Source organism: Cnephaeus nilssonii, assembly GCF_951640355.1.
Source record: "Cnephaeus nilssonii genome assembly, chromosome: 4".
NCBI classification, from domain to species: domain Eukaryota; kingdom Metazoa; phylum Chordata; class Mammalia; order Chiroptera; family Vespertilionidae; genus Cnephaeus; species Cnephaeus nilssonii.
Window position 1 is genome coordinate 62,601,259 of NC_137075.1, and position 24,718 is coordinate 62,625,976.

The 24,718-nt window shown below is 50.6% G+C and overlaps 1 protein-coding gene across 1 annotated transcript in view; it reads left to right on the forward strand.

Annotated features, from left to right (window-relative positions):
• Nucleotides 1–24,718, forward strand: part of TLN2 (talin 2) — a 410,048-nt gene that overhangs the window by 337,850 nt on the left and 47,480 nt on the right. The window contains 5 exon segments of the mRNA XM_079767908.1: nt 6,945–7,091; nt 10,930–11,031; nt 13,379–13,498; nt 20,558–20,704; nt 23,938–24,104. Coding sequence (XP_079624034.1) covers nt 6,945–7,091; nt 10,930–11,031; nt 13,379–13,498; nt 20,558–20,704; nt 23,938–24,104 — 683 coding nt within the window.

Genomic DNA, 24,718 nt, shown 5'->3' on the forward strand with positions numbered 1-24,718 from the left:
CAAGTTCAGTGCGAACCCTGGTTTGAGGTCACCCATGGCATGTGTTGCTTTTGCCTCAGAGGCAGTAGTGTAATATGAAAATCTCCCTTACTCATTTGCAAGTGGAACCTCTCTCTCTTTCCTTCTCTTCAAACCCCCCTCCCCTCCCCCCCCCCACTTCCTTCCTCTCTTTGGAATCAATAGAAAAATAAAATATTTGAAAAAGAGAGAGACTTGTAAAATAGTAATCAGAGCTAACAGTGATTGAATGCCCACTGTCACCTATTACATCTTATATCCTCATCTTATTTATTCATAAATGTTCTATGAAGCAGGAAGGTTCCCATTCATATGGAAAGGGAGACGGAGAGTGCTGAGGTAAGGTGTCCGAGGTCACGAGAGGTGGAGGCAGCCTCAGGACTGAGCCTGTGCCCTGAGGGTAACAGGCCGGCTCTGCTCAAAACAAAGGCTAGAGAGAGGGCAGGTACAATTGTAGGAAAGTGGGGACATGGGGCTGGTTGGTCTCAAAAAAGGAAATTCCCCGGCGCATATGAGGGAGGGAGTGTTCAAAGGAGGGAGGCGCGTATGCAAGGGCCTGGATGGGGTTGTAAAAGAATTCTGATGGCTTTAGGAAATAGCGTGCAATCTGACACGGTGGGGCATGCAGAGTGTGGGGCAACTGGGTGGGAGGGTAGACTGGGCTGTGTTGTGACAGCCTTCCTCCTCTACTCGGAGGAGTGGGGCTTTGTGGTGAGCAGCAGGGAATGACACAGCCCCTTCATAGCTTAGGAACACCATTCTGGTAGACGCATGAATAATGTCTTAGTCTTTATTCAGTTTTTCATTCATGTATCTGGCACCTATTAAGAACCGAATTCTGGGAATGCTAAAAATATTAAGAGTCTTGCCTGGCCAGCGTGGCTCAGTGGTTGAGGGTCAACCTATGAACCAGGAGGTCATAGTTCGATTCCCAGTCAGGGCACATGCCTGGGTTGCAGGAGTGCAGGAGGCAGCTGGTCAATGATTCTCTCTCATCATTGATGTTTCTATATCTCTCTCCCTATCCCATCCTTTCTGAAATCAATAAAAATACATTTTTTAAAAAATAAAATAAAAATATTAAGAGTCAGCCACTGCCCTCATGTTGTTCTGAGCCTTCTGAAAAAATAAGTCCAGTTGCTGAAGCCGCAGGCTAGAGCAACAAGAACACCCTTTTGATTGTGGGGGATTAGTGAGTGGTAGGTGCCCCAGAGCCGGGCCAACCCCCTTTGCAGCCTCCCCAAACTGCAGGAGCCAGGACTCACCTTCAAGACCCAGTTCTGGGTTGTCTTTTATCCAGGACTGTTTGCTGCCATGCCTCTCCACTCCTACCTGGAGAGTTCATTCTCAGCAGAATAATTCACACCAGGAGTGTTCTGGATCTTTAAGATCATTAGCACATCAGCTTGGACTGCAAGTTCAGAACTCATGGAATTTCATTTATACGAGGGAACCTCTCGTTTGAGAGCATTTATAGTCAGCACTGTAAGCTTTACAATGACATCTGCTTAGAAATGGCTGGGGGCCAGAGTAGAATACTTTCCAGTTAATGACCTGAAGCATTGGATGATGAGCTAAGATGAGTAAAGACAGGTGTTTATGTCTGTCACCTCAGTGATGTCATTCAACCTGTGCTTTGTCTGCAAACCCTGGCAGGTTTGTCACAAAGGATGCCTAGGACACTTCAAGTTGGCTTTTAGGCACTTTCCTAAGAGGCCCGATGCATAGACGTAATTACCCCAGGAGCCAGTCTTTGGACAAATATTTACTATATGTTAGGTGATGTGTGTGTATGTATATGTCTGTGTTATATGTTATATGTATGTGTATATGCATGTCTCTGTTTGCAGAGGAAATGTGGTTAAATAGTTATCAGTAGCTTGGATATGGTGAAAAATAGCACTGGCTCTGGGTTCTGACATAATTGGATTCAAATCCCAGCTCTGTCTCTTGCTAGCAAATTACTTCATTTCTTTGTTTCCTCATCTAAATAATGGATTTAATAATGCGTGTCTCTCTAGGGTAGTTGTAGAGATTACATGAGATAATGCGCCTGAAACATTATGTGTTTTAAAAAAAGGTGGCTGCCCCAGAGCCTGATGTAAATGAATGATGTGATTACAAGGCATTGCTGTGTAACCTCACCCCACAGAGCCCGGTGTACTCACGCCAAGCCCCCGCCCCCCGCTCCCCACCCCGACCCGCCGCCCAGATTCCCTCCCACAACCTCCTTGAAGGGTCCCTGCAGCTCTGCCTCCAGCACTCAGCAAATACACAGCCTGTCCATGGTTGGGCAGTTCTAGTTGCTAGTTGTTTTTGTCCTCCCAAAGTTGAGATCCGCACATTTGTGCTTTACCATCTCTGTGCCATGAAATCACCTGACTGACCAGTTTCTTCTTTGCATCCCTAAGAGAGAGAGCTGGTCATCCTGACACCGTTGCCTCAAGGATAACCATCATGATCTGAATATTTCACATCTGTCAGATGTCCTATTTAAGAACTCTTCTGCATTCCCATGGCTTTTTGATTCTGCAGACAGGGCCAGTTCCTCTGGCTCACACAGCCTCTTCTTAGGATGCTTCTCTTTCATTTATTTAATCCCTCGAAAGATTTACCATCTCTTCCTGGCTTCTTACCTTCTTCCTCCCTAAGTTACAATGCAATTTCTTAGGCCTTTTGGAAGGGTCATCTCTCCCTCAGGAGAGTCAGGGCAGCCATGGCCACTGCCTGGGTGGACCCAGTGCCTGGATGCAATGTGATTCTGATGGAACTACCTGGCATTAGGTCAGATTTCCCAGGTTAAGGGCACAGGATCCTGCTAGACTCACCTCAATGCAGACAGAGCCACAGCTCCAGGGTTCCTAGGCCACTCTCATGCTGACCCACTGGCTACAAACTCAGGAGTTCTCAGGAGGTTCTATAATTTGCTAAGATGATTCATAGCACTCAGGAAATGGCTCCACTTAAAAAGCAGCTTTATTATAAAAGATGAAAAGCAGCCAAAAGAAGAGAAGGAGGGCCAGAAGGGTCCCACACATGAAGCTCCCATGTCCTCAGATGTCACCTTGCCAGCATACTGATGTGCATCACCAACCGGGGAAGCTCACTCTGCCTTCACCGTCCATAGCTGCTACTGGGATTTCATGCCATAGGCTTGGTGGAGTGAGTTCAGTCGTATGATCAGTGACTCCATCTCTAGTCCTCTCATCTCCCTAGAGGTCCGATAGAGGTCAGGCTAATATTATGTTGCTCAAAGTCCCAACCCTCTAATCACATGGTTGATCTTTCCAGCATGGCCAGCCCCTATCTTAAAACTACTTAGGGGCCTCTTCTTAGGATTCTTCTCTCTCATTTAATGAGTCACCTTGTTAGCATAAACTAATGTGTGATCTGAGGAGCCCACCACAAATGACAGAGACCCTCCTACCACTCAGGAAATGCTGAGGGCTTGGAGGCTCCCTCTGAGAAACCGGTACAGAGACCAGCCAAACATTTTACTGTTCAACATCGGAGTTGGGGTTGGAACACATATTCAGGCTGGACGCTCGGGAGCTCTAGGGAGCAAATTTGGAAACTATGAACTGGCAACAAGTTCATGGCATGTGTGGAGCCCACAATGGCAGGTCGACCTGAGAGAGCCCAGGCCAGGTTGATGCTGGAATGCAGAGGAGGGCACTGAGGGAGGGCGACCCAGCCAGCTTCGAGGAGTGGTGGCAGGGCCGGAGACCCCTTGCCTGGGTCATATGCACCTGGGTGACTTTGCCTTGTTTAAAAGCCCCCTGTTTGGGGGAACAGGCTGCAACCTCCCTCTTGGAGATGGCATATTCCCTCCATTAAGATTCATTTTTCCAGTAGCCCTGAGAAGTTTGATCTGATCTAGCCATCTGCTCATCTTCCTTTTGACCTGTGACATACAAGTTCAGCAAATAGCCAGCTGGTCAGTTCCAGTTGTCATGCACCAGGTCTCTAAGCTCTAGGGTATAAGCTCGCATTGCCAGACTGTGACTGTCAGTGTTCCCTGGCAGGGATGCCGTCGAGTCCTGCCTTCCAGGGGGTAGTGAGGGTTAGAGGAGATGAGCACAGCAGCCGGGAGGCCCCCTGAATGCTATGCTGTCCTCGCCATTGCTGCTGTTATGTGGTTTGACATTTATTGTTCCTGGCTCCCCACGGTAAAATACTAAAACATCTGACCCCAGACACAAGAACATAGATTTTAAACTGGTACGAAAGTTGCATTGGGCCTACAGGTTGGCCCTTGTGTTGTATAAAGGACACGAGAGCCCTTGGCATCTTGCCAGCATCTACGTGAATGTCGTCAGTGTTCTTGGTCCAGTCAGAAGCTAGAGCATGTCATTATGGCCTGAGTGAGTGCAGTCGGTGGCTCAGGGCTGGGAAGGGAGGGCCAGTCCTGTTCTGACTTCCCCTAAGCCACGTCTCTACCTCACAGCTAAAAACAGATGGTTTCATTTCTCTTTAAATGAGCCTCTCCAGAGAGCTTTGCACCAGCAGCCTGTGAAGGTTCTCCTTGTAAAACTTCTCTGAATATAAAACTATCAGTTACTTAGCCCCACCTGGTGACCCCACCAGGCCCTTCATCTCCTGTGAACACTGTGCTTCCAAAGAGAAGCAGAGTAAACTGTCTGCCCGGAGCACACGGTCCAGTTGGAGAGACCAACTGGAGTGGCTGAGCGGTAACAGAAGGCGGCAGGAGCCGTGTGCCAGGCACTTTACACGTGGTGCTCCACCTCATCTGCCCAGCCCCCATTCCTTCTCACCTCTGCGCCTTTGCACAGGCCGTGGCCTCTGCCTGGGAGGCTCCCTTTCTCTCTCACCCCATCAGTTCTGCTCAGGACTGGACTCTTCCTCCAGGGTTCACCATCAAGGAGCCCGCCACGAATGACAGAGACCTTCCTACCACTCAGGAAATGCTGAGAGCTTGGAGGCTCCCTCCAAGGAACCTGGAACCAAGACCAGCCAAATAGTTGACTGTTCAACATCAGAGTTGGGAGTAGAATACGTATTCAGGCTGGGCCCTGGGGGGCTCGAGGGAGCAATTTTGGAAACTGTGAACTGGAGCCCTTCCTAGGGACCATACCAGTTAGCTATTGCTGTAAACAAGCCATCCTAAAATTCAATGGCTTAAGACACCATTTTAGTACTGTCTCTGGTGGGCCTGCAGATTCACGGAGCTTAGCAAGAGCCCCTCCTGCCAGTGCAGCCAGACGGTGGCTGAGGCTCGAATGACCTGAGGTTCAGTCACTCTACAGTCTGGTGCCTGGATGTAGATGAATGGGAGGAGGGAAAAGGTGAATAGAATCAGTCACTGCAGACAGAGGGTGAGAGAGTGGACCTGTGAGAAGGCCAGCCAGGCAGCAGCGAGGACTCCATGCTAGGGGGATGGGGACATAAGTCGAAAGAGAGAGAGAGAGAGAGAGAGAGAGAGAGAGAGAGAGAGAGAGAGGGAGGGGGCACTAGTCTGGTAAAGAGTGAAGGAGTCTTTGTTCCTCAAGGTTATTTTTCATCGTTATCTTCTAAAGCAATTTGAGTAGTGATGGTCAATAATTACCCTTTACATCTGACACAGTTGCCTCAAGGATACCAAATGTGATCAGATCTGATCTTGGCAGTTGTGAAATATGTTCTTGGTTCCCACGGCTTTTCAATCATACCCTCTCCTTGGAATTCCCTTTTATGCAAATTACTCAAAAGAGTTGTTGTTTACCATCTCTCACTGGTTTACCTTCTCATCTACCAAAGTAAAGATGTGATGTCTTGGACCTTTTGATAGGGCCACCTCCCCCTGAGTGGGCCAGGACAACCACGGCCACAACACGCAGTGCCTGGGGCAATACAGTTCTGACACTAACTACCTGGCATTAGTCAGATTTCCCAGTTATGGGCACAGGCCCCAATTAGACTACTCTTACTAGAAATGATAAGGTGCCTGCACCATATGATCTCATCAGAATTCAACTGCATAGCGTTGTTATCATTCCCACTGTGCTCAGGGAGCCAAGCTCAGGACCACTTAGCTAGTTAACGGTGGAGCCAGGACCTTGGCTCTTGCCCCTATCATCTTGCTGCCATTTCAGAGAGCCCAGCACCCATCATTGTTTCATCCTTTCATGCAGTCATGTATGTCACTCCTACTATGTTTTTGACACTCAGGTTAAACACCTGCAGTTACAAAGCATCTCCAAGGTTCTATGTAGGGAAACTCATGAACACACAGGGTGCTGCCTGCAGAGTGTCTGTCCCTAGAGAACTTCCCTCATTCATTCCTCCAACCTCATGGTGATGCAGTTTGTGACAGTTCCAAAACCGGTCAGGTCTTCTACAGATTGATGCCTCTTGTACGGACCTATATTTCCATAAAGCAATCTCATTGGTGAAAAGAGAATTACCGTATTTTCCAGAGTATAAGACGACTTTTTAACCCAGAAAAATCTTCTATACGCCCAGTCATCTTATACGCCGGAAAATACGGTATACTGTGCTGGGGAGCTTAGAAGAGAAGTGTATTTGAATTGAACACATTTTTCTCTTACTGTATATTAGCTTTTTTTAATTCACTATGCCAAGTTGTATTTGGGGATCTGTGGCATTCTCTCCCACCCTGAACATAGTAATATAAAATTAGTCCTGTCATAGGCACTGCTTAATATTGCAGTTTTGTGTTTACTTGGGATTATAGAGAGATATTTTTCTGTTAGTTTTTCTGACTTTCATTTATTTTGAAAACCAATGTATAACATCATAAAGGAAAAAGATAGGATACCTTGCTGTGCGCCATAATGGGGATGAAGTTTTTATATTCTGCTTTTTATGGTTACTCTTAAAAGACGTGAAGTGGTTCTTAGAGACCGAGCACCATTCTTCTGCTAAAGGAGACAGTTCACCACTTTCTTTCCCCCTTTCCCCCTCAGGCGCAGCACACCCACGATGCCATCACGGAGGCCGCCCAGCTCATGAAGGAGGCTGTGGACGACATCATGGTGACGCTGAACGAAGCTGCCAGTGAAGTGGGGCTGGTGGGCGGCATGGTCGACGCCATTGCAGAGGCCATGAGCAAGGTGGGCCTGGGCTCCCCTCCCTCTCCCTCCCTCCCTGACCCCAGTGCCTCCAAGGTTTCCCTCAGACCTGGTCCCCAGGTGCTTTTCTCTAAGGAGCACCTTCTCTCTTTTCTTGAGGGCTCTGATTAATGTACAGGTGCCTTATCATATGTTCAACATAGTATTCATTCTTCACTGTTCATTGATGACTTTGGTAAGCCAGTTGTACCCTTCCTTCCAGTTCTACGTGGGGGGAAATGGAGGTGCAGAAGGTATCCTTGGTTACTTCACTTCTAAAATGGAAATAATTACCCATCTCCCTTGTCTACCTTATAGAGTTATTGTAGGGAACAAACTCACAAATGAAAGTGATTGCCAAGTGCAGGTCTTTGGAATGGCCACTTTGGAACCACTGAGATCATTTTAGACAGCACATTCCTGGTCTCTTCCCCAGCCCTGCTCAGCTGGAATCTCTGTGGGGTGGAGGCTATGGATCTCTATTTATAATTTTGAAATCTCTCCAGATTATTAAAATCTAGCCGGATGCAGAAACCACTAAAGTAGTATGCCTAAAATCCCTTAGTGAAATCTGGCAGGCAGTAGATATAGAAGGCCCCATGAGTATCATTTCTCTTCTAGTGACCCATCAGTTGAGTTGATTCAGTGAGGAATTATGACTGGAGACAGCTTCAACTCTGTATCTCCTGCTCTTTCCCCCAAGGAATCCTCATTAGTCATGTCAGCTTGATATTCATTAGAATTGACAATTATTCATAAACATCTAATTGCTATCCTATGATAGCATAGCCACGACTTTTAGACATCGCCTGTGTTTTGAAATGTCCATTGTCAGATTGTGAATACATTCTTGTGGATTTTCAGGATATTAAGCAGTCTTTAATTGCTAATTTAGAGAAGATGGGTTGGTTCATATCTCCATAAATAGATGATAGCCTGAAACTATAATTAGGATAATTCCCTTCAACATTATGCAGTCATTATCAGACGGATGAAGTCACAAGCCAGGCAGGGATGCTGGGGCTCCCTTGCGAGACTCCAGGCTTTGCCTTGTTAAAGCACTCCAGTAATTTCTACTGTGGGTTTCTCATGCTTCCGATACAGACGGTTTGGCAGAAAAGAGTGAAATTCCCCTCCTTTTCAAGGCCCTCGGATGAATCTCAGTGGGTTTGTTTGGTTTTTAGGACATCAGAATACCCGAGCTTTGAAAATAAGCCATGTGTCCACCAAGGGTATTAAATGATGGTGCTCAAGCTTTCTCAGTACAAATTAGAAATCCAAGTGATAATCTTTTTCTTCTCAGGAGAAGGTGTTTTTCACAGTCACTGTAATGATGGGGGGTAGAAGTCAGGTTCCTGAAGTCCTTTCTTGATGGCCTTTGAGCCCCGCAGGCTGGGATGGATTTTCAGTATGGAAAGCTGCGCTGTGCAAGCTGATGTCAGGGGTGTAGATTCTTGGGTAAGGGCTGGGAAAGAAGTCTGGTGTACCTGATAGGGAATGCTGACAGTGTGAGCCACAGAGGCCAGCAACAAAGGTTTCCACCCCCACCCCTCTCAGTTTTGTAAAGTATACAATTGGGGTTTCATTAATACCCCTAATTTCTCATCTACTCAGACCTGACACCCAAGGTGGACCATACAGTTGCCTCTTCCCCATTCCCCGCTGGCTCAGCCCACCCCAGCCTGCCCGTGCTGGGGACTTGGTGGTAAGTGGCGCTTCAGGTCCTTTGAGCTCCTCCCTAAGCATTAAAAATCTGGCATTTCCTGAGTTTCAGTTATTTGGTTAAAATATTGATATACTTTCAGAATCCTTGTCTACAATTCTCAAAGACAGTTACTGGCAGAAAAATGTGAGTGCACCCAAAGTTAATTCTAACTTGGATGCAATTCTTGACACTTTTGAGGCTACTGCTATGGAGCTTCTCTCTGTAGCCAAGCCTCAGGAGGTTAACAGGAAGTAAGCAGCTTTATGGGTGACCTTGGACAAATCACTCAGGCTCTCTGAGCCTTGGTTTCCCCATTCAGTGACATTCGTTCTCAACCTGTGGGATTTTGTGACCCAGTACTCCTTCTTTGTTTGCTTGGTAAGTTGTTGTATTTTGGGAAGAGAGGTGGCCAAGAAAAGAAACTAAAGAAACAAAACAAACAAAAATATTGCTATTTACATCACTATTATCTCATAAAAAAAAGGTCATGTTAACATTTTTTAAAAGTAGGAAAGCTATAATCTCAGAATAAAGCAAAGTTCTTTCAACTAAATTCATCCTTTTGTTCTTTTATCATTGTCTTCAAACTGGTAGAAGGTTCATCTCGGTGGCCGGTGGCCCCGTATCTAAGTTGCCCTCTAGATCCAACCCTCTGGAGTGTATGCAGCTCTGCCACATCTCATATGAAGGCTCTCAGCATATAGCCTGACACGAAGAAGATACCCAGTCAGTTTATACTGAGTGTATGAGTCCACAACTCCATTCTCATCTGACCTGCAAGGCTCCCATGATGTGATGGAGATATTGGGCAGCATCGATCTTCCTGATAAAGAAACCTAAAAAACATTCTAGCTGGCCTGGAGTCTGTGTTGATGGTTTGGTGGAAATTGATCCTGGGCTGAGCAGACCCATCACACATAGGCTACAGCCATACGTCCCTTCAATTCACACTGTGGCCTATGCCTGGTAGTGAGGTTGAAGTCTCCATCTAACAGTTTTCTAATTGCCCTCTTGGCCCCTCGTCTCTTCCCGGACTACAAGTTACCTGGCAGAGCTGTCAAAGCGATCTTCTCAACCGTGTCATTGCCTACCCCCAGTGCCACCATTTTTCTCATGACTTCAAGGTTCTTTATTAAGCAGATCCAGCTTCATTCCCACCACTCTCAACAGTCCTCTCTGTTCACTGTTCTTACTCTTTATTTACATTCACCTTGTCTCCTCACCTGTTGAGTATCATTCAGCAAACAATGGTGACAGTAACCATGGTGATGATGGTGAAGATGGGTTATCTTTTTCTTCATCAGAATCATCATTGACATTAGCATCTTCTTCATTATCATCGTCATCAACTCCTCTTCCTTCATGTAGCTCTTGACTGGGTATAATCTCAGCTGATCTTTACTACAACCTGCTGATGCTTAGAAGTTTCCAGTGAAGGATCTGAGACTCGGAGAGTTTAAGCAGCCAGCTTTAGGCCTATTCACAAGCCCTGGAACCAGGTCTTGAATACAAGTCTTCTGAACCAATATGTCCCTAACCCCTCAAGGAACAGAGTCATTGTTCCACTTCTCTAACTCTTCCACCCCACAGAGATCTTGCCCTTCTCTCAATTCCTTTTGCACTCAGAGTCAGACAAGTAACAAATTATATCTGGTGCTTCCAATTTCTTCTCTCCTGACTTAGATCAGAAGTGAGTGTTCCAGAGTATAGACACCCTTTCTGATGTAGGTGCCGCCTCCTCTCCCAGCCCATTTCTGTCAGTCTGTGCTTCCCTGCAATTGGCCAGCTCATTCCCACCTTTATACTCAGATTCTATTCCTACTCCTTGGGACACATCCCCACTTCATATATGTAGCAGACTGTTCCCTGTGGTAAGACTTGGCTGAAACATCCTTCTTCTGGAAAGCCCTCCCACTCCTCTCAGGCAGGGCTGGGGCCTCTCCTTGCCCGTGTTCCTCGAATGCCTTACATACACCTCTACTGAAGTCCTCATTGCAAAAGTTCAGGGATTCTGTTGACTCTGGGCCAAAGAAACTCTGAGGGCCCTCTCCATCTTTAAAGTTCCTCATTCTAGTAAGTTCAGCCCACATTTCAACTGGCCTCTGATGACCTTTGGGTTCCTTTCCTCTCCTCCAGCTGGACGATGGCACTCCTCCAGAACCAAAGGGAACATTCGTCGACTACCAGACGACTGTGGTCAAATATTCTAAAGCCATTGCGGTAACAGCTCAGGAAATGGTAAGAAGAAAAAGAACTGCCCTTTTATCCGCACCGCCACTGAGTCTTTAATTCCGGGGTCTGTGTTGGAGAGATTAGTGTGTGTATCTAGTTCCTCCTGGGCCCCAGCTTCTGTCCTTTCCCCATGGTCTCTGTGGCTGCCTGTGGTCTAGAAGCCCCAGTCCACAGCAAGAGGAAATTAAAGATGGCTGGGAACTTGGGCATGAGGACTGGGGAGCAAAGGAAGGAGAGAAAATGAGAATCAAGGAGGAAATGAGAAGGAAGTTTGGCCTACAGAAAAAGAAAAAAAAAAAATCCTCTTCACCTCACAAAAGACTTGAGGTGTTTTTATAGATTAAAATTATAGTACAAGAGGACATGTGGGCATCGAGCAAAGATTGATGAATCAAATTACAATATTTGAATAAAAAGATTGCCTGTGTTTCAGGCAAAATAAAACACAATGGTTATGTGTAAAAATACTTTTTTCCTGATAATAGAAGGCATGTAACTTTTTTTTTTTGTTCCTAAAATGCAATCATAATTGTATCATAGGGACCTTTAGATATAAATGGCAATGAGAAACAGTTGGATACTACTTGGTATGTTAAAAAGTTGAACCAATGATGACAAATGGTGTCTTCCAAGATTTCATAGGAATACTAGTCAGAAAGTTCTGCTCAACTTTTGAAAGCCAGGTGGCACAGGATAAGATTTTGAAAGCCACCTGTGATGCTTGCACGTGAGCCGGAGCTGAGAGATGGAGCAGCCTTCCCAGCTGGAGGGACCAGGCTGCGCCCACTGCCTGTCTGGATGGTTTTGTCATGCAGTCGTGTGTCCACTAGAGGTTGAGCTTGGACCACAAAGGCTTCCCTGGCTGCTGCTGCTCATTCTTAGAAACTCGGGATTGTGCCAGGCTGGCTGTTATTTAAAAGGTTTGGGGCTGGGGAGGGAGGGAGGAACAGGGCCCATCTCCGTGGCTGTGAAAGGCTGGAGCGGGGCCAAGCTGGCCCTGCTCAGGGGCAGGTCACAGGTCACATCAGGCAGCCCTACGGTGCCGATGCCTCCGAGCAGGGAACACAGTGCAGCAGAGGGTGCAGACATTTTGAGCGGCCTCGTGGAGTTTCTGGAATATCTCCCGGGCTAGCTTCTCGGCCGGCCTGTCCTGACCTTGGTGTCCATGTCCTTCAGGAGCCTGGCTTCGGCTGCATTGCCGCTCCTGGGATCACTAGCCTGGGCCTTGTGTTGGTGCAAGTCCTGCTTCACTGCAATGGGGCGCCCCAGAATCGCGGTGCTCTGCGTGGCAGGGCTCATATGAAGCAACTCTTGGTATAGCCTCGCTTTCTCGGGGTTCAGGGTGCATTCCTGGGGACCCCACACCTGGGCCGGAAACCCTGTGGCCTTTCCTGGTACACATGGCTGCGGGTTCTGTCCCGCTTCAGTGAGTGTAGAGTCAGTTAAAAGCCCCTTAAAATCAGGGTCTTCAAATGCTGCAGACAGAGAGAAAGCATGGTCCTCCGGAGCGAGAGAAGAGCTGGGGCAGCTGGGAAGCCTCTGACCCGGGGGACGGGAAGCTTTCTGGGAGGCAGGCCAAAACTGCTGTTGTGGGAACTAAGGCATTTTGTCAAAGGAAGAGGAAAAACGTGAGGCCAGCATGGTAGCTAGGTAGGATAAGCTAAGGTAAGTTTTCCTATGAAACAGGAGGAAGACACAGAATGTGTTAATAATAAAAATGTAGATCTTGACCACTTAGGCTACAGGATACCCTTAACTCAAGTTGGGGCCAAAACCTTGTCTTTCTTTGGCACAAATTTACAACAAAGCTGTATTCTCTATAAATTTCTTCCTCCAAAGCATTCGTCTTGTCCGTCACTTCACAGTCACGAGAAGTCCTTAGCAGCTCTGTCCTCATGCCCTCTCGTGCCGAGGGGGGGCCCGCGGCTGGGTTCCTGGAGACCAGACGAACCCCCTGCAGAAGGGTGTGGCCAGGGGTGTGCACTGCACAGGAACTGTGCACCCTGTGGTTTTGCTGAGGAACTCCTCTGGTGACCAACCCGCAGGGCAGGGCTGGCTGAGTTGCCACTCTCACCTCCCAGCATGGACCCCGAGGGCCTGGACTCCACGCTGCACGGCCTGAGCCTAGCATGTGGCCCATCGGCCGGGACCTGCCGGCCTGAGAGGGCCCTGGCCTGTTGTGTGCGATGCAGCATGGGCTTCGCTTGTACTGCCCTCTCCAGTGTCCAGCCCCAAATGCAAGCCGAGCGCTGAAAAGTGAATGAAACCTTGTGGCTACCGGAGGTATTAACACATGATTCTCATGCTTTTCTCTGTGTGTGTGTTTTGTGTCTTGCTTGTTTTCTTTTTCCAGATGACTAAGTCGGTTACTAACCCGGAGGAGTTGGGAGGACTGGCTTCACAAATGACCAGTGACTATGGGCACCTGGCTCTCCAGGGCCAGATGGCGGCAGCCACGGCGGAACCAGAGGAGGTCTGCCACCTTAAGCCCCTGTTTTAAGAAGCCAACCCACCCTGGTGCCCACCCCGGGGGGTGAGGGGGGTCCTCCATAGCTTAGCGCCATTCCAGAAGACCCCAGCCTGAGAGCCAGAACCAGGCCTAGTACCCGCTGCATGCTGCCAGCCCCCAGGTTCAGGCCCAGTCGCCCAGGCTGTGCTCAGGGCTCCCTGTGCTTTCTGAGGCCAGCTGGCTGGGGTCTGGGGCCATCTGGGGAGTGGGCTTTCCCACAGAAGGACTCTCTTTGCCGTGTTCTATCAGGTTACCTGGCCCCTGGCCCATCACCCGATGCCCAGGGCAGACACCCACTGCCATCTTCCTGTTATTGCCTACTCCTGCCTAGCACATTTCTCTTTATTGTGTTTATGTTTTCCAAAGGCTCGCTGAAGTGTTGGGCTGAGTAGCCTGCTTTCATAAAGCAACGTCTTGCCCAAATATTTCTGGTGACTTCCCGAGAACTGGCCCAGGTCCCTGTCCCCATACCTCCTGCAGACTTCTCTTCGTTATCTACCTGCCTTCCCTACGCTCACGTTCCTTAGTGGCCAGCACAGACTTTGCCTCAGAATGCCTGAATCCTTAAGAGTTAAATGGCAAAAGTTTGGTCCCAAAGGGCATTTCCGAGCGCTCCGTGGTCCATGGGAGGCGCACAGGGGCCCCGGGGGAGCCCTGGGGTGCCTGGCTGCATGTGTGTCCGTGTTAGCCACAGAAAGGGCTCCGCCCCAGCGCCTGTGTGGCTCCTTAGAGAAAGAGAGCTCAGTCTGAACTACAAAATAAAGGGGTGGAATGCAGGCACCTGGGAAGTTGGAGGTAACCACTTTCTGAGAAATTCTGTAAGCTCTTCATCGAGCGCAAACCCCGTTCACCACATTGCTACATGAGCCGGGTGGTCACGCAAAAGGCTGTGCCGGGTCTTCCCTTCTGGCGATGACAGTCAGTGTCCCCTGCTACTCGGTGCTGCTGTCTCTCCTGGGAGTCAGGTCTAAGCATGTCTTAACAAAGGCTCCCAGAGACACTACAGGAATGAAGGCCCAACGCAAACGTCACCTCCTAACGTATGTTGTAACAATGCATGTAAGTAGGAGTGTCATATATATGTACTTACATATATATCTGGCATGGGATGACTTGAGTCTCTAACAGTGCCTGCATTTTGAGATTTTTAGAGTGAGTCTTTAGGCTGCAGCATGAATAATCCTTTCGTAATGAGTCTGTCAAGTCACTACCAAGAAAGAAAAATTATAAGAGACCCACATTGGGATTCTGTTGATCCTTCACAAAAGGCCCATCATTTAAAGAAAAAAATAGACCGATCATCTGGACTCATAATTTATTTGACTTGTAACTTTGAATTTCTTAAGCAAGTGTAAGGGAGCTGATGTTACAGGAAGAGTTTGGTTGGACCAAGGAATGAAGTTTGGCTTTGCAGGGAGATTAAAACCGAAAGAGACTGTGATTGCGAGGGAGGGTTGGTTTGGTCGCCAACCCTCTGCCTTGCTTGGTTTAAACACTGGCTTGCCTGAGTTAGCGAGTGCAGACCCAGTAATCCATTGGAGCCCTTTCCACATCCGAGCTCCACCCCATGTGTGAAACAGGCAGATTGTCTTATTGCAACCCGGACCGCGGGAGCAAAATATAAGGTGATGCCACAGCAGCCAGGAAAGAAAATGTGTTGTTGAAAGCATAACCGGTTACTTTAGTTCTGGGCCCTGCGTTCACAGCAGCTGATGTTTTCATTAAGAGTCTCCCTTTTTCTCTGTTCCATCTTGAGATGTATTTTACATTCCAGACACGAACAGTGGGACCTGGAGCGAGAAGGGGCAGACAGAATATAAAATTTCCAGCGGCTTGCAAAGGAGAATTCTTTGTGTGCATTTGCCAGACAGATATTTGGAGGGAAACTGAGAAGGTTAGGCAATCCCTGCAGCAGTGTAGTTTTTTATCCCAAGACCGTGGAATTGTTTGTACACGCAAGAGGGCCCCCACATCCCAGCATGGGAGAATATTTATTTCCAGGGCAAATGAGCCGCTGCCCTCGCTGCAGCCCTGCCCGCTGCTGTGCCAAGTCAGCGTCCTGGTCTTTTCCAGACGGTGACAATGACAGGAAAAGTCACAGCGCTGCCCTCGGAACATCACGCACATCACGCGGGAGCTTTATCTTGCCTGTTGTTCCAGGGAAAATGGAAACATGCGTTAACATTGCTGTGAAAACGTCTTTCTTTAGAAAAGTTAAAACCCTCTGACAACTTCGTAATTTAAGATTGGGTTCTGCTTAGAAAAAAAAGAAAGAAAGAAGAAGAAGAAAGGACGAAATGCAGGTGCTGTGAGCTGCAGCTCCTACGTGTGACCTGGGGAAGAGATTGAGTGACCACAGCTCTGGGGAGCCAGGAACGTTTGCGGAGCCTGTTGCGAGAACCGGAGCCCTCCCGTCCCCGTGAGACGGGTGTCCGCTCTCAGACTCGCTCAGCTTTGCATTCCCAGACACACTTTCAGAGCTGAGACAGCGCTGCCCTGCTTCTGTGGCACACACTCTTCCCTTGTTCCTTCCGCTTCTGCCGAAGGAGAAACCGTCAGGTTGGTCAGACAGCATCCATGGCTGCGTCTCAACGCTCACAGGCTCTCCAAGGGCCAGTGTGCCTGACCCAGTTTCAGATGCGATTGTTTTTAGAGCCTGAGGAAAATCTGAGTTTAAGCCGTAAAGAAGATGATTAGTATTTTCTTGGTCTCCCTGTCGTTGAAATGTGACCCCAAACCTCCTGAAGGCCGGGCTTCTGGTTCCCTGAGGGTGCACACCCAGGAGACCACCTTCTCCGTTTACTTCCTTTTGGGCAAGGAGGCCATTGAGGGTTCCCTGGAGGTTCAGGCCATGCTTTACTAAAGTTGCCCATTTGAAACCCAAGTTTAATGTCTCTGAGCAACATTTCTTTGTAATAAACACTGGTTGTGAGTTGGCTCACCCCGTATGCTGAGAAGTTTAGTGTTGCTTTGAGAAACAGTATTCAAAGCCCTTATCTGTTGGAATCCAGTCTTAAAAATGTAGCCCCTCTGGCCGTACAAAGTGTTCTGTGGAAGTGTGGTGGAGTAGACGATTGCTTTGTGGCTATGCTGGTCCTGTTGTCCTCTTTCACTGAGTGGCCTATGGGAAAGCATGAGGGAGAGCTGTTGATTGCGTCCACAGGAGGAGGCAGGTGCTGTGCTGTCCTGGTACCCTCGCCTGCAGCATGCCAGGCCATCGTTTGTTCTTCCCCATTTCACAGATGAGCAAACTGAGGCTTAGAGCTTAGTGTCCAAGATCACACCGCTCCCATAGTGTCAAAGCCATTTTAAACAACTTTTTGGTATAGGTGAAGTTTCAAGGAAGTTAAGAAGTAACTATGTGGAAACGTCAGGATTCGAACCCAGCTTTGTTGGGCAGCCCCGGCTCTTTCCCCTGCACCAGGCTGCCTCTTTTCACAACAGTGAACATTCGCATGGCACTTTCTGCTTTCTGAGATGTTTTCATTGGGTCATCCATCAGCCCTGAGAAGTGGACAGGGCGGATTCTGGCCTGTGTCACAGGTGAGGGAACCAAGGCCCCAGGAGGTTAGCAGGCTTCACCCAGAGAGTCCGGTGGCCAGGGAAGGGCAGGGCTGGAAGCGTGGCCCCTGGTCCTTTCCGGTACCTATGGGGTCCACCTGGATGAAGGGTTGAGAGCAGGAGTGGGGCTGGGGTGGGGATCCTGAGATCCCTTCGTTACATTCAGCCCTCAGCCTGTGAAGGTGAGTGAGTGAAGCCGATTTCAACCCGTCCTTTATAATCCTGCACCCCTCCTGCATGCCGTCCAAATGGGATCATGCAGCCAGGTGTACAGGAGGTTTGCATGGCCAAACCTCAAGGGGCCTCCAGGCACCCAACGCTCACTGGGTGACCTGGCACAGACCCACTGCCCAGGCCCACCCTGGAACCCCAATGGCTTTTGCAACTGTTCCCTTGTTTCGGTCTCATCCCTTTGCTTTCTGGTGCTGCTCTTCCCTGGTGCTTTGTAACTGGAATATCATCCCTGAAGACCATGGTGCCGCCTCCCCTGTCACGTTTTAAGATCTTTGCTACATGCATGATGTCACCTCCAAGAAAGGGGCTGAGCTTCGGGGCCTTGGGGTGTGTTTGTATAGCGTGGCCTTCGAGAGGGGGCCGAGGAAGCCTGAGAGTGACGGAGGACGTATTCCCACCACGGACCGTGTCTGCCCACAGGTTTCCGGTGTGGGACAGCTCGGGAGCAGGGCCCCCGGGTGATTTGGGGGTGATTTAAGAGGCCTGTGCTTGTCCCCGTGCCCCATCTTCTGTGAACAGCTCTGCTCGGGAGCAGGGTTCCGGTTTCACACCTTATTGTTCAGAACCCTGACCCAGGGAGGGGCTTTGGGAGTTCTGCACATTTGGTTCCAGGCTCACTTTGTTGTTGTTGTTGTTAATCCTCACCCGAGGATATTTTTCCATTGATTTCTAGGGAGAGTGGAAGAGAGAGGGAAAGACAGAGAGAAACATAGATGTGAGAGAGACACATTGATTGGTTGTCTCCTGTATGAGCCCTGAACAGGGTCCCGGACTGGGGAGGAGCCTGCAACCAAGGTACGTGCCCTAGACCAGAATCGAACCCGGGACCCTTTGGTCCACAGGCTGACGCTCTATCCACTGAGCCAAACTGGCTAGGGCCAGTCTCACCTTTTAAACATAATTGAACTACCTTTAAAACTGTTAGGAAAAGCTGCATGTACTGTTGAATATGTTCCAAGCCAGATGGGTAACCCTGGGCCCCCAGCCGCGCACCCTAGACCAGGTGGTCTGTGCAGACCCCGGACTGACTCAGCTCTGTCCTGCCCGCTCTGGTCAGAGAAAACCGCTCCTGTTCGCTTTATTCGCGCACACAACGGGGTTTTCCCAACACGGTGCAACCAAAGCCACGCGCAGCAGTGAGTTGGTGGCTGTGGCTGTGGCTGCAGCTGGCTTTCCTCACCCCGAATCTTCAGGTTGGGTTCACTCGGTGTCATTGTTGACTTTTTATTGAGTCAGGGGTATAACTGTTAACTCGTGACGAAGTGTATACTAATGGTAAATTACATCTATTTTACATGTTGAGGTTTCATGAGAGCTTGTCTGGGGGAGTCAGGAGTCTGCTGCTAAGCGGGGGAATCCAAGTTAGGAAAGCGCTGCTCTGAGGAGAGGGCGCTGTGCTGGGTGGAGGCCTGGACCCTCGGCTGCTTCCCCGGGGACCCGCTGTGTGATCTTGGGCCAGGCAGTCCCTTCTCTGGCCTCCGCCTCTTCTTCTGTCGATGAAGGGAGGTGGAGCTGGTGAGGTTGTTTTTCATTGTGAGATTCCATCCGTGCTTCTTCCTCCATTTGCCCCTCACCGGACTTCCTGGCACCACCCGTCACTCATTGAGAGATCTGTGGCCATCCTCCCTAGCGGAGCTCTTGCCTTTGGATTCGCTCTGACCCCTGAGTGCTTAGGGTTTAACCGTACAGATCCAGCAAGCATTGAGAGCCAGGTTGAGCTTAAAACGTCATTGGGGCATCCGCCTGCTTCAGTTTGACCTCGTGCTTAAAGCAATGAGCATGCCCAACAAACAGCTTTATTTCACTGGCATCCCCTGCGGGGAATTCGAGTGCCTCTCCCTCCTCCGTGGCGGCCTTGCTGCTGCACTGGTGCCTGCAGAGCTGCTGGGTTGGGTGACCCCGGGTGCCGCTCCTGCCGTGTTCCACGTGGAGGTGGTCTGCAAGAAGCCCTGCCTGGTTGGGAAGCTTTTGCAGCCCCCTGGGTACCATAGAAGACACCCCAACTTTCTGGGTGAGGAGAATTTCCCAGTAAATGGATTTAAACCTTCTTTGAGCCTTAAGGGGTTAAGGGAACTCCCTTTCCCCCTAAAAACAGGAAGTGTTTCAATGATAGGAGAATTTACATTTGCAGCCCCTTCGCTCCTCAGAGTCCCCCTCCCTTAACCTGCCTCCTGGGATGAGAGTGGGAGACAGCACCCAGGGGGCCCGCATCTCCCAGGTTTTACTCCCAGTACCTGAGGTTATTCAGTGACTTCATGGCAGATGCTAGGCGGAGAAGCCACGGCTGCTTGCTATTGTGATGTTTTTGAAAATAACACTATTGACGAAAGCCTGAAGGTTTTAGTTTGTTTTGTTTTTAGTTGCTTCCCTGGGCTGGAGGTCGGATGATGATGACAGCTGTACTGGTCAAACCCAAATGAAAACTGACGGGAAACAGGGCCAGAGGAGTGCAAACTCTGGGGGTGGCCGCGGATGTATTGCTCCTTAAAGAGACAGCTGGCTTCTTTTAAGCAGAGTGCCTTTGATAATCACACAAGCCAGGGGTCATGGAAAGAATGCGTGCCTGCTGAGCCGTTAGCTCTAAAAAAAAAAAGTACCTTTTTAAGGCCACCTCCAACCTGGCCTGATAGAAAGGAAGCCTGGGCCCCACATGGTTGCTCTCAGCATGGCTACAGCTGAGGAGGGGGGAGTCCTGCTTGGTAAACATACCAATTTCACAGGAATCTCAACACTTTAAAATATTCTGAATACTACAGCTTTACATTTTGAACTTCTAATTACCCTCCAGCGCTGTTGTGAGGAATAAATGAAAGTAAAACGCATGGCCTGCTCAGAAGAGGCGCTGGCACACAGTAGGGGCACCGTGAGTGCTTGTGGAAGGAATCACAGAATTAATTGTCCAGCAGAGCTCATCTCACTGACATGCTTATCAGGTGGCACAGGACACAGACAAGCAATACACCAGTACAGGCAGCAAGCACCGGGAGGCATTAGGCCGGGATGATGAGGTGCAGACTTGCTTCCTGAGGGCTGTGGGCATTTCACAGTCTCTAAAAATGGGAAGCCAGGTCAACCAAATCCCATACTTCCCCCAGCACAGACTCCGAGCAGCAGTGGAATTTTCCTAGCCAGGCTCCCACAGGACGCAGGAGAAATTTTCCACGCAGGGAGGACCTCCATGGCCGGGTCCATCACGCTTCTCCTTCCCCACCCCGGCTGCCTCCGCAGATCGGCTTCCAGATTCGCACTCGGGTGCAGGACCTGGGCCACGGCTGCATCTTCCTGGTGCAGAAGGCGGGGGCCCTCCAGGTGTGCCCCACCGACAGCTACACCAAGAGGGAGCTCATCGAGTGTGCCCGCGCCGTCACCGAGAAGGTAAGGAGCGGCCCTGGGTCCGACAGAGCCACAGTGACCTGCCGTGACCAAGGTCATAAGCAAGAGACTAAGCCAGAAACAACCCAGCCCAGTCAGGTCTGGGCATCTTCCCTCGAACCCAGGGTCCCCCCAGGGAGGATGGGGCACCTCAGGGAGCTGGGGGTGATCCACGGCCCTTAAGAAACTGAGCGTGTGAGAGGGACTGTCCCGCCAAGGTCAGGGCCCCGGCGGTCCGCCGTGAAGGGCTCAGCTGCGGACAGACTGGACAGATGGTTGCAAAGTCCAGGATCAGCCCCGGGAGCCCCTCCCTGCCACCCCTCGGACACTTGTCCCCTGTGCTTCCTTCTCGGGAGGCCCCTCGTGGTTGCGGGGCTGATTGAGAGGGACCTAAAGTTGCTCTCCTATAACCTCTTTATTTCCAAACCAGACGTGATGTGGGGGAGGGTGAAGCCGGCCCGAAGCCGCATGGCACCTGGCGGGAGAGCAGGAGCCTGCGTGCCATCTCTGACTGATGGCAGCAGTTTGTCGAGCGAGCCGCATAGGGTGGTGGATGGGGTTCTAGGATCTCAGCTAAGTCACTGCACCTTGCCAGGCCTCGAATGCCTCATCTGTAAAATGAGGGTAAAGGAATATCATTCATTCCTGGCCCGTGGGGTCGTGCAGACTAATCGCCATGGTATGTGTATAAGGCTTGGCCCAGTGCCAGGCACACAGTTCACTTAATAAATGCCAGCTGCCGTCTGTGAGCTGTCCTCTAGCACGGCCCTCCTGGGAGGTTTCCCGGTTCTACATGCCCCCTTGCTCCCAGCGTCCGCTTTGCTCTCCCTCAGTCCTTAACCTTCTGCGTGGTTTATTTCTGAGTCACGCTTTCCGGGCAGCGCTTTCACAGGCCGCGAGGAGCCACAGGCTGCACACCCCAACTCGGCCGGCTTTCCCGCTCCTGCGCTCAGCTTCTCAGGACACAGGGCTCTGCCCTGTTTAGAAGCTTGGCAACAGGACTCGAGGGGTGGGCGGGGGACCCCTCACCTGGAAGCTGCCCTACAGAGGCTGCTCTGTAGGTGGCCCCTCGCCGGGGCCGCGATCTGGCCGCCTCCCGTAGCCCACAGGACCATCCAGGCCTCCTGGACTCCACAGGATGAGGAAGCAAGTCTCCCAGCTCAGGAAGGCACTCTCCCTCCTTTGAAAGCCCTTCCTTGTTATTGAAGTTACTCTTGCCAAGTTTCCCAGTAGAAGACCTTGGAGCAGGAGCAGGAGGAAGGGAGGGGAGGGAAGGGGAGGGTCCTCATCAAGCGGCCTGATGTTGGTGAGCCTGGCCAGGCAGCGCCATCTTCCTGAGCTGGCCCTGACGGAGCCGCCTGGGGAAGGATCAAAGGCAGAGAGAGGCTTGTTCAGAGCAGCCCGTCTACTTGGCCCTTCTGACCTCCTGCTCGCTCCTCCTCCCACCCCCACCCCCCCTTGTCTTTCTCACACGTCTTGGCTATGTTTGTGTCACTCGCCCCAGCCATGCGCCCTTGCCTTGTTCACTTTTCTGTCCTGGTCCCCTAGTGACTCTCATAGTGACTAGTAGACGCTCAATAAACCCCAGCTGACTTGCACACCTTTCGCAGTGGGCGGGACACATTTTTCGACCCTTATTTTCACACTGGCTGAGAAGGCCCCTCCCGGACTCTGATTACTTGCCTCGGCCTTTGTCCTCTGGGAGTTCATTCCAGAAATTGGACCCCTCCTTCCCAGGCCAACTCTGTGCCAGCCTGGCTCACCTTTTCCTGGCGGGACACAGCGGGGTTTAACTTGGGGAGTAGTTGTCTGTGGGCTGGTCCTGGGACATGGTGGGTCCTCAGGAAGCGGGCTGTCTGCCCCTCTTGCCTGACTGTCCCTGGCCTCTGCTGAGACCTCAGCCGCACGGGAGGGAGGAAGTGGTCAAACTCTGGGCCTCGCCCGGATGCTGTCACTGCCTGTCCTGGTCGGCGTGCTTTAAAAACTCATTCACAAAACACGTCAGACTCCTCTTTGTGTCAGCCGTGGTCAGGGATGGGGAGTGTGTGTGCTCAGGGATTACTGTGGCAGCTCCTAGCCTCAGGGCCTCCTGCCACGGGCCCGTTCGTACTGTGTATGATCAGTGGCCAGCAGGCCACCCCGAGGGCGAGGACAGAGTGTGTAGACTCCTCAGGAGGTCCAGCCATCTCTCTGGGGAGGACAGTGGGAGGGCAGGACACGCAGATCAGTGGCTGGAGAAGAGGGGAGGGGGGATGCAGACAGAGGGCAGAACCACTGGGAGCCGGGAGAAGCCGAGGCTGTTGGGAAGAGGAGCTGGCTGGTGTGGTAGGAGCTGTAGTGCTGAAGTAAGGAGCTGGCAAAGAGTGTGGTAGGAGTCCCGGAGAAGTTGAACCTGTTCAGCTCCTCCCCATAGCCAGGGAGGATCGTACGCAGTGTGTGCTGGGGTCCGGTTTGTATCACAGGAGTGGCTCTAGGAACAGTGAGTGTTACTGGAGTGGGCATGGCAGGTGGCAAGGCAGGGCTCCTGACACAGAAGGCGCTGGAATGCACACCTTAGCCAACTTGCTGGACCCTCAGGTCACTGGAATGATTCGGTGGCAGGTGACTCGGGAGTGTTGGGGTAGAGGTAACATCCAGTGACGCCTCTGAGCTCCACGATGGAGAATTTTCAGTCAAGAGGTACCCTTCTACTTAAAAATGAAGAATATGTAAAGGTGCATGAAAAATAAAAACAAAAAGAAGCGGCCAAGGGAGGGAGCGATGAGTGTTAGCAGAGGGGGCTGGTCTACAGAAATCCTCATTGGAGGGGACAGAAATGGCCACACCTTTCACAGGAGCCTAATCCTATATCCCTGCTTTTGGGTTCAGAAACATAATCATAATTAAATGATAGCATCAGCCCTCTCCCGAACGCTTACCGTGTGCCAAGTTCCACGTTAGACATTGTACATACGTTTTTCTGCACACAATCCTGCCAACAACCCTGATAGACAAGAAGTAATGGCTCCATTTTACAGATGAGGAAACTGAGACTTAGAGAAGTAAACCCTCCTACCCAAGGTTAGGTAACCAGCTAACAACAACGCTGGTGTTCAGACTGAAGTGTTGACCCCAAACTGTGCTGTTAACCCAGGAGCTGCATCGACTCCCAGAGAAAGAATTCAGGGTTTTCAGACTGTGTGCACATTTGGGTTATGTTTCCTCCACTCCCTCTGGCATTCCCTGTCTGCCCACAGGTGTCCTTGGTGCTGTCAGCTCTCCAGGCTGGGAACAAGGGGACCCAGGCATGTATCACGGCCGCCACTGCCGTGTCTGGGATCATTGCCGACCTGGACACCACCATCATGTTTGCGACCGCGGGGACCCTGAACGCAGAGAACAATGAGACCTTCGCAGACCACAGGTGCGGGCTCCTGGGTGGGGCTGGACTGTGGAGACACTGCCCAGCAGCCAGAAATGTGGCCATCCGATTTGATTTCAACAAGACGTTCAAGTGGGGAAAGTGAACCACATCTTTCCTGTATAATAAAAGGGTAATATGCAAATTGACCCTAACCGCTGAACGACTGGGAACGACCAGTGCTATGACGCTCACTGACCACCAGGGGGCAGACGCTCAGCGCAGTCGCTGCTCCCTGGTGGTCAGTGCGCTCCCACAGGGGGAGCTCGGCTCAGCCACAAGCTGGGCTCATGGCTGCGGGTGCAGAGGTGGTAGTGGGAGCCTCTCCCGCCTTCGCAGCAGCGCTAGGGATGTCCAACTGACGGCTTAGGCCCACTCCTCGACAGACATCCTCTGAGGGCTCCTGGACTGGGAGAGGGCACAGGCCAGGCTGAGGGACCCCCTCGAGTGCACGAATTTTCATGCACCAGGCCTCTAGTAACCTAAATAAGTCCCTTTTGCCAGCTGTCCACACAGAGTCGTGTTCTAGCTCTGCCTCTCAGCCCAAGCCCAGCTTGCTCTGCGGAGGGTGGCTTTCGGGTCTTCCACTTGCACGCTAGAGCACGGGCCTCTGTCTG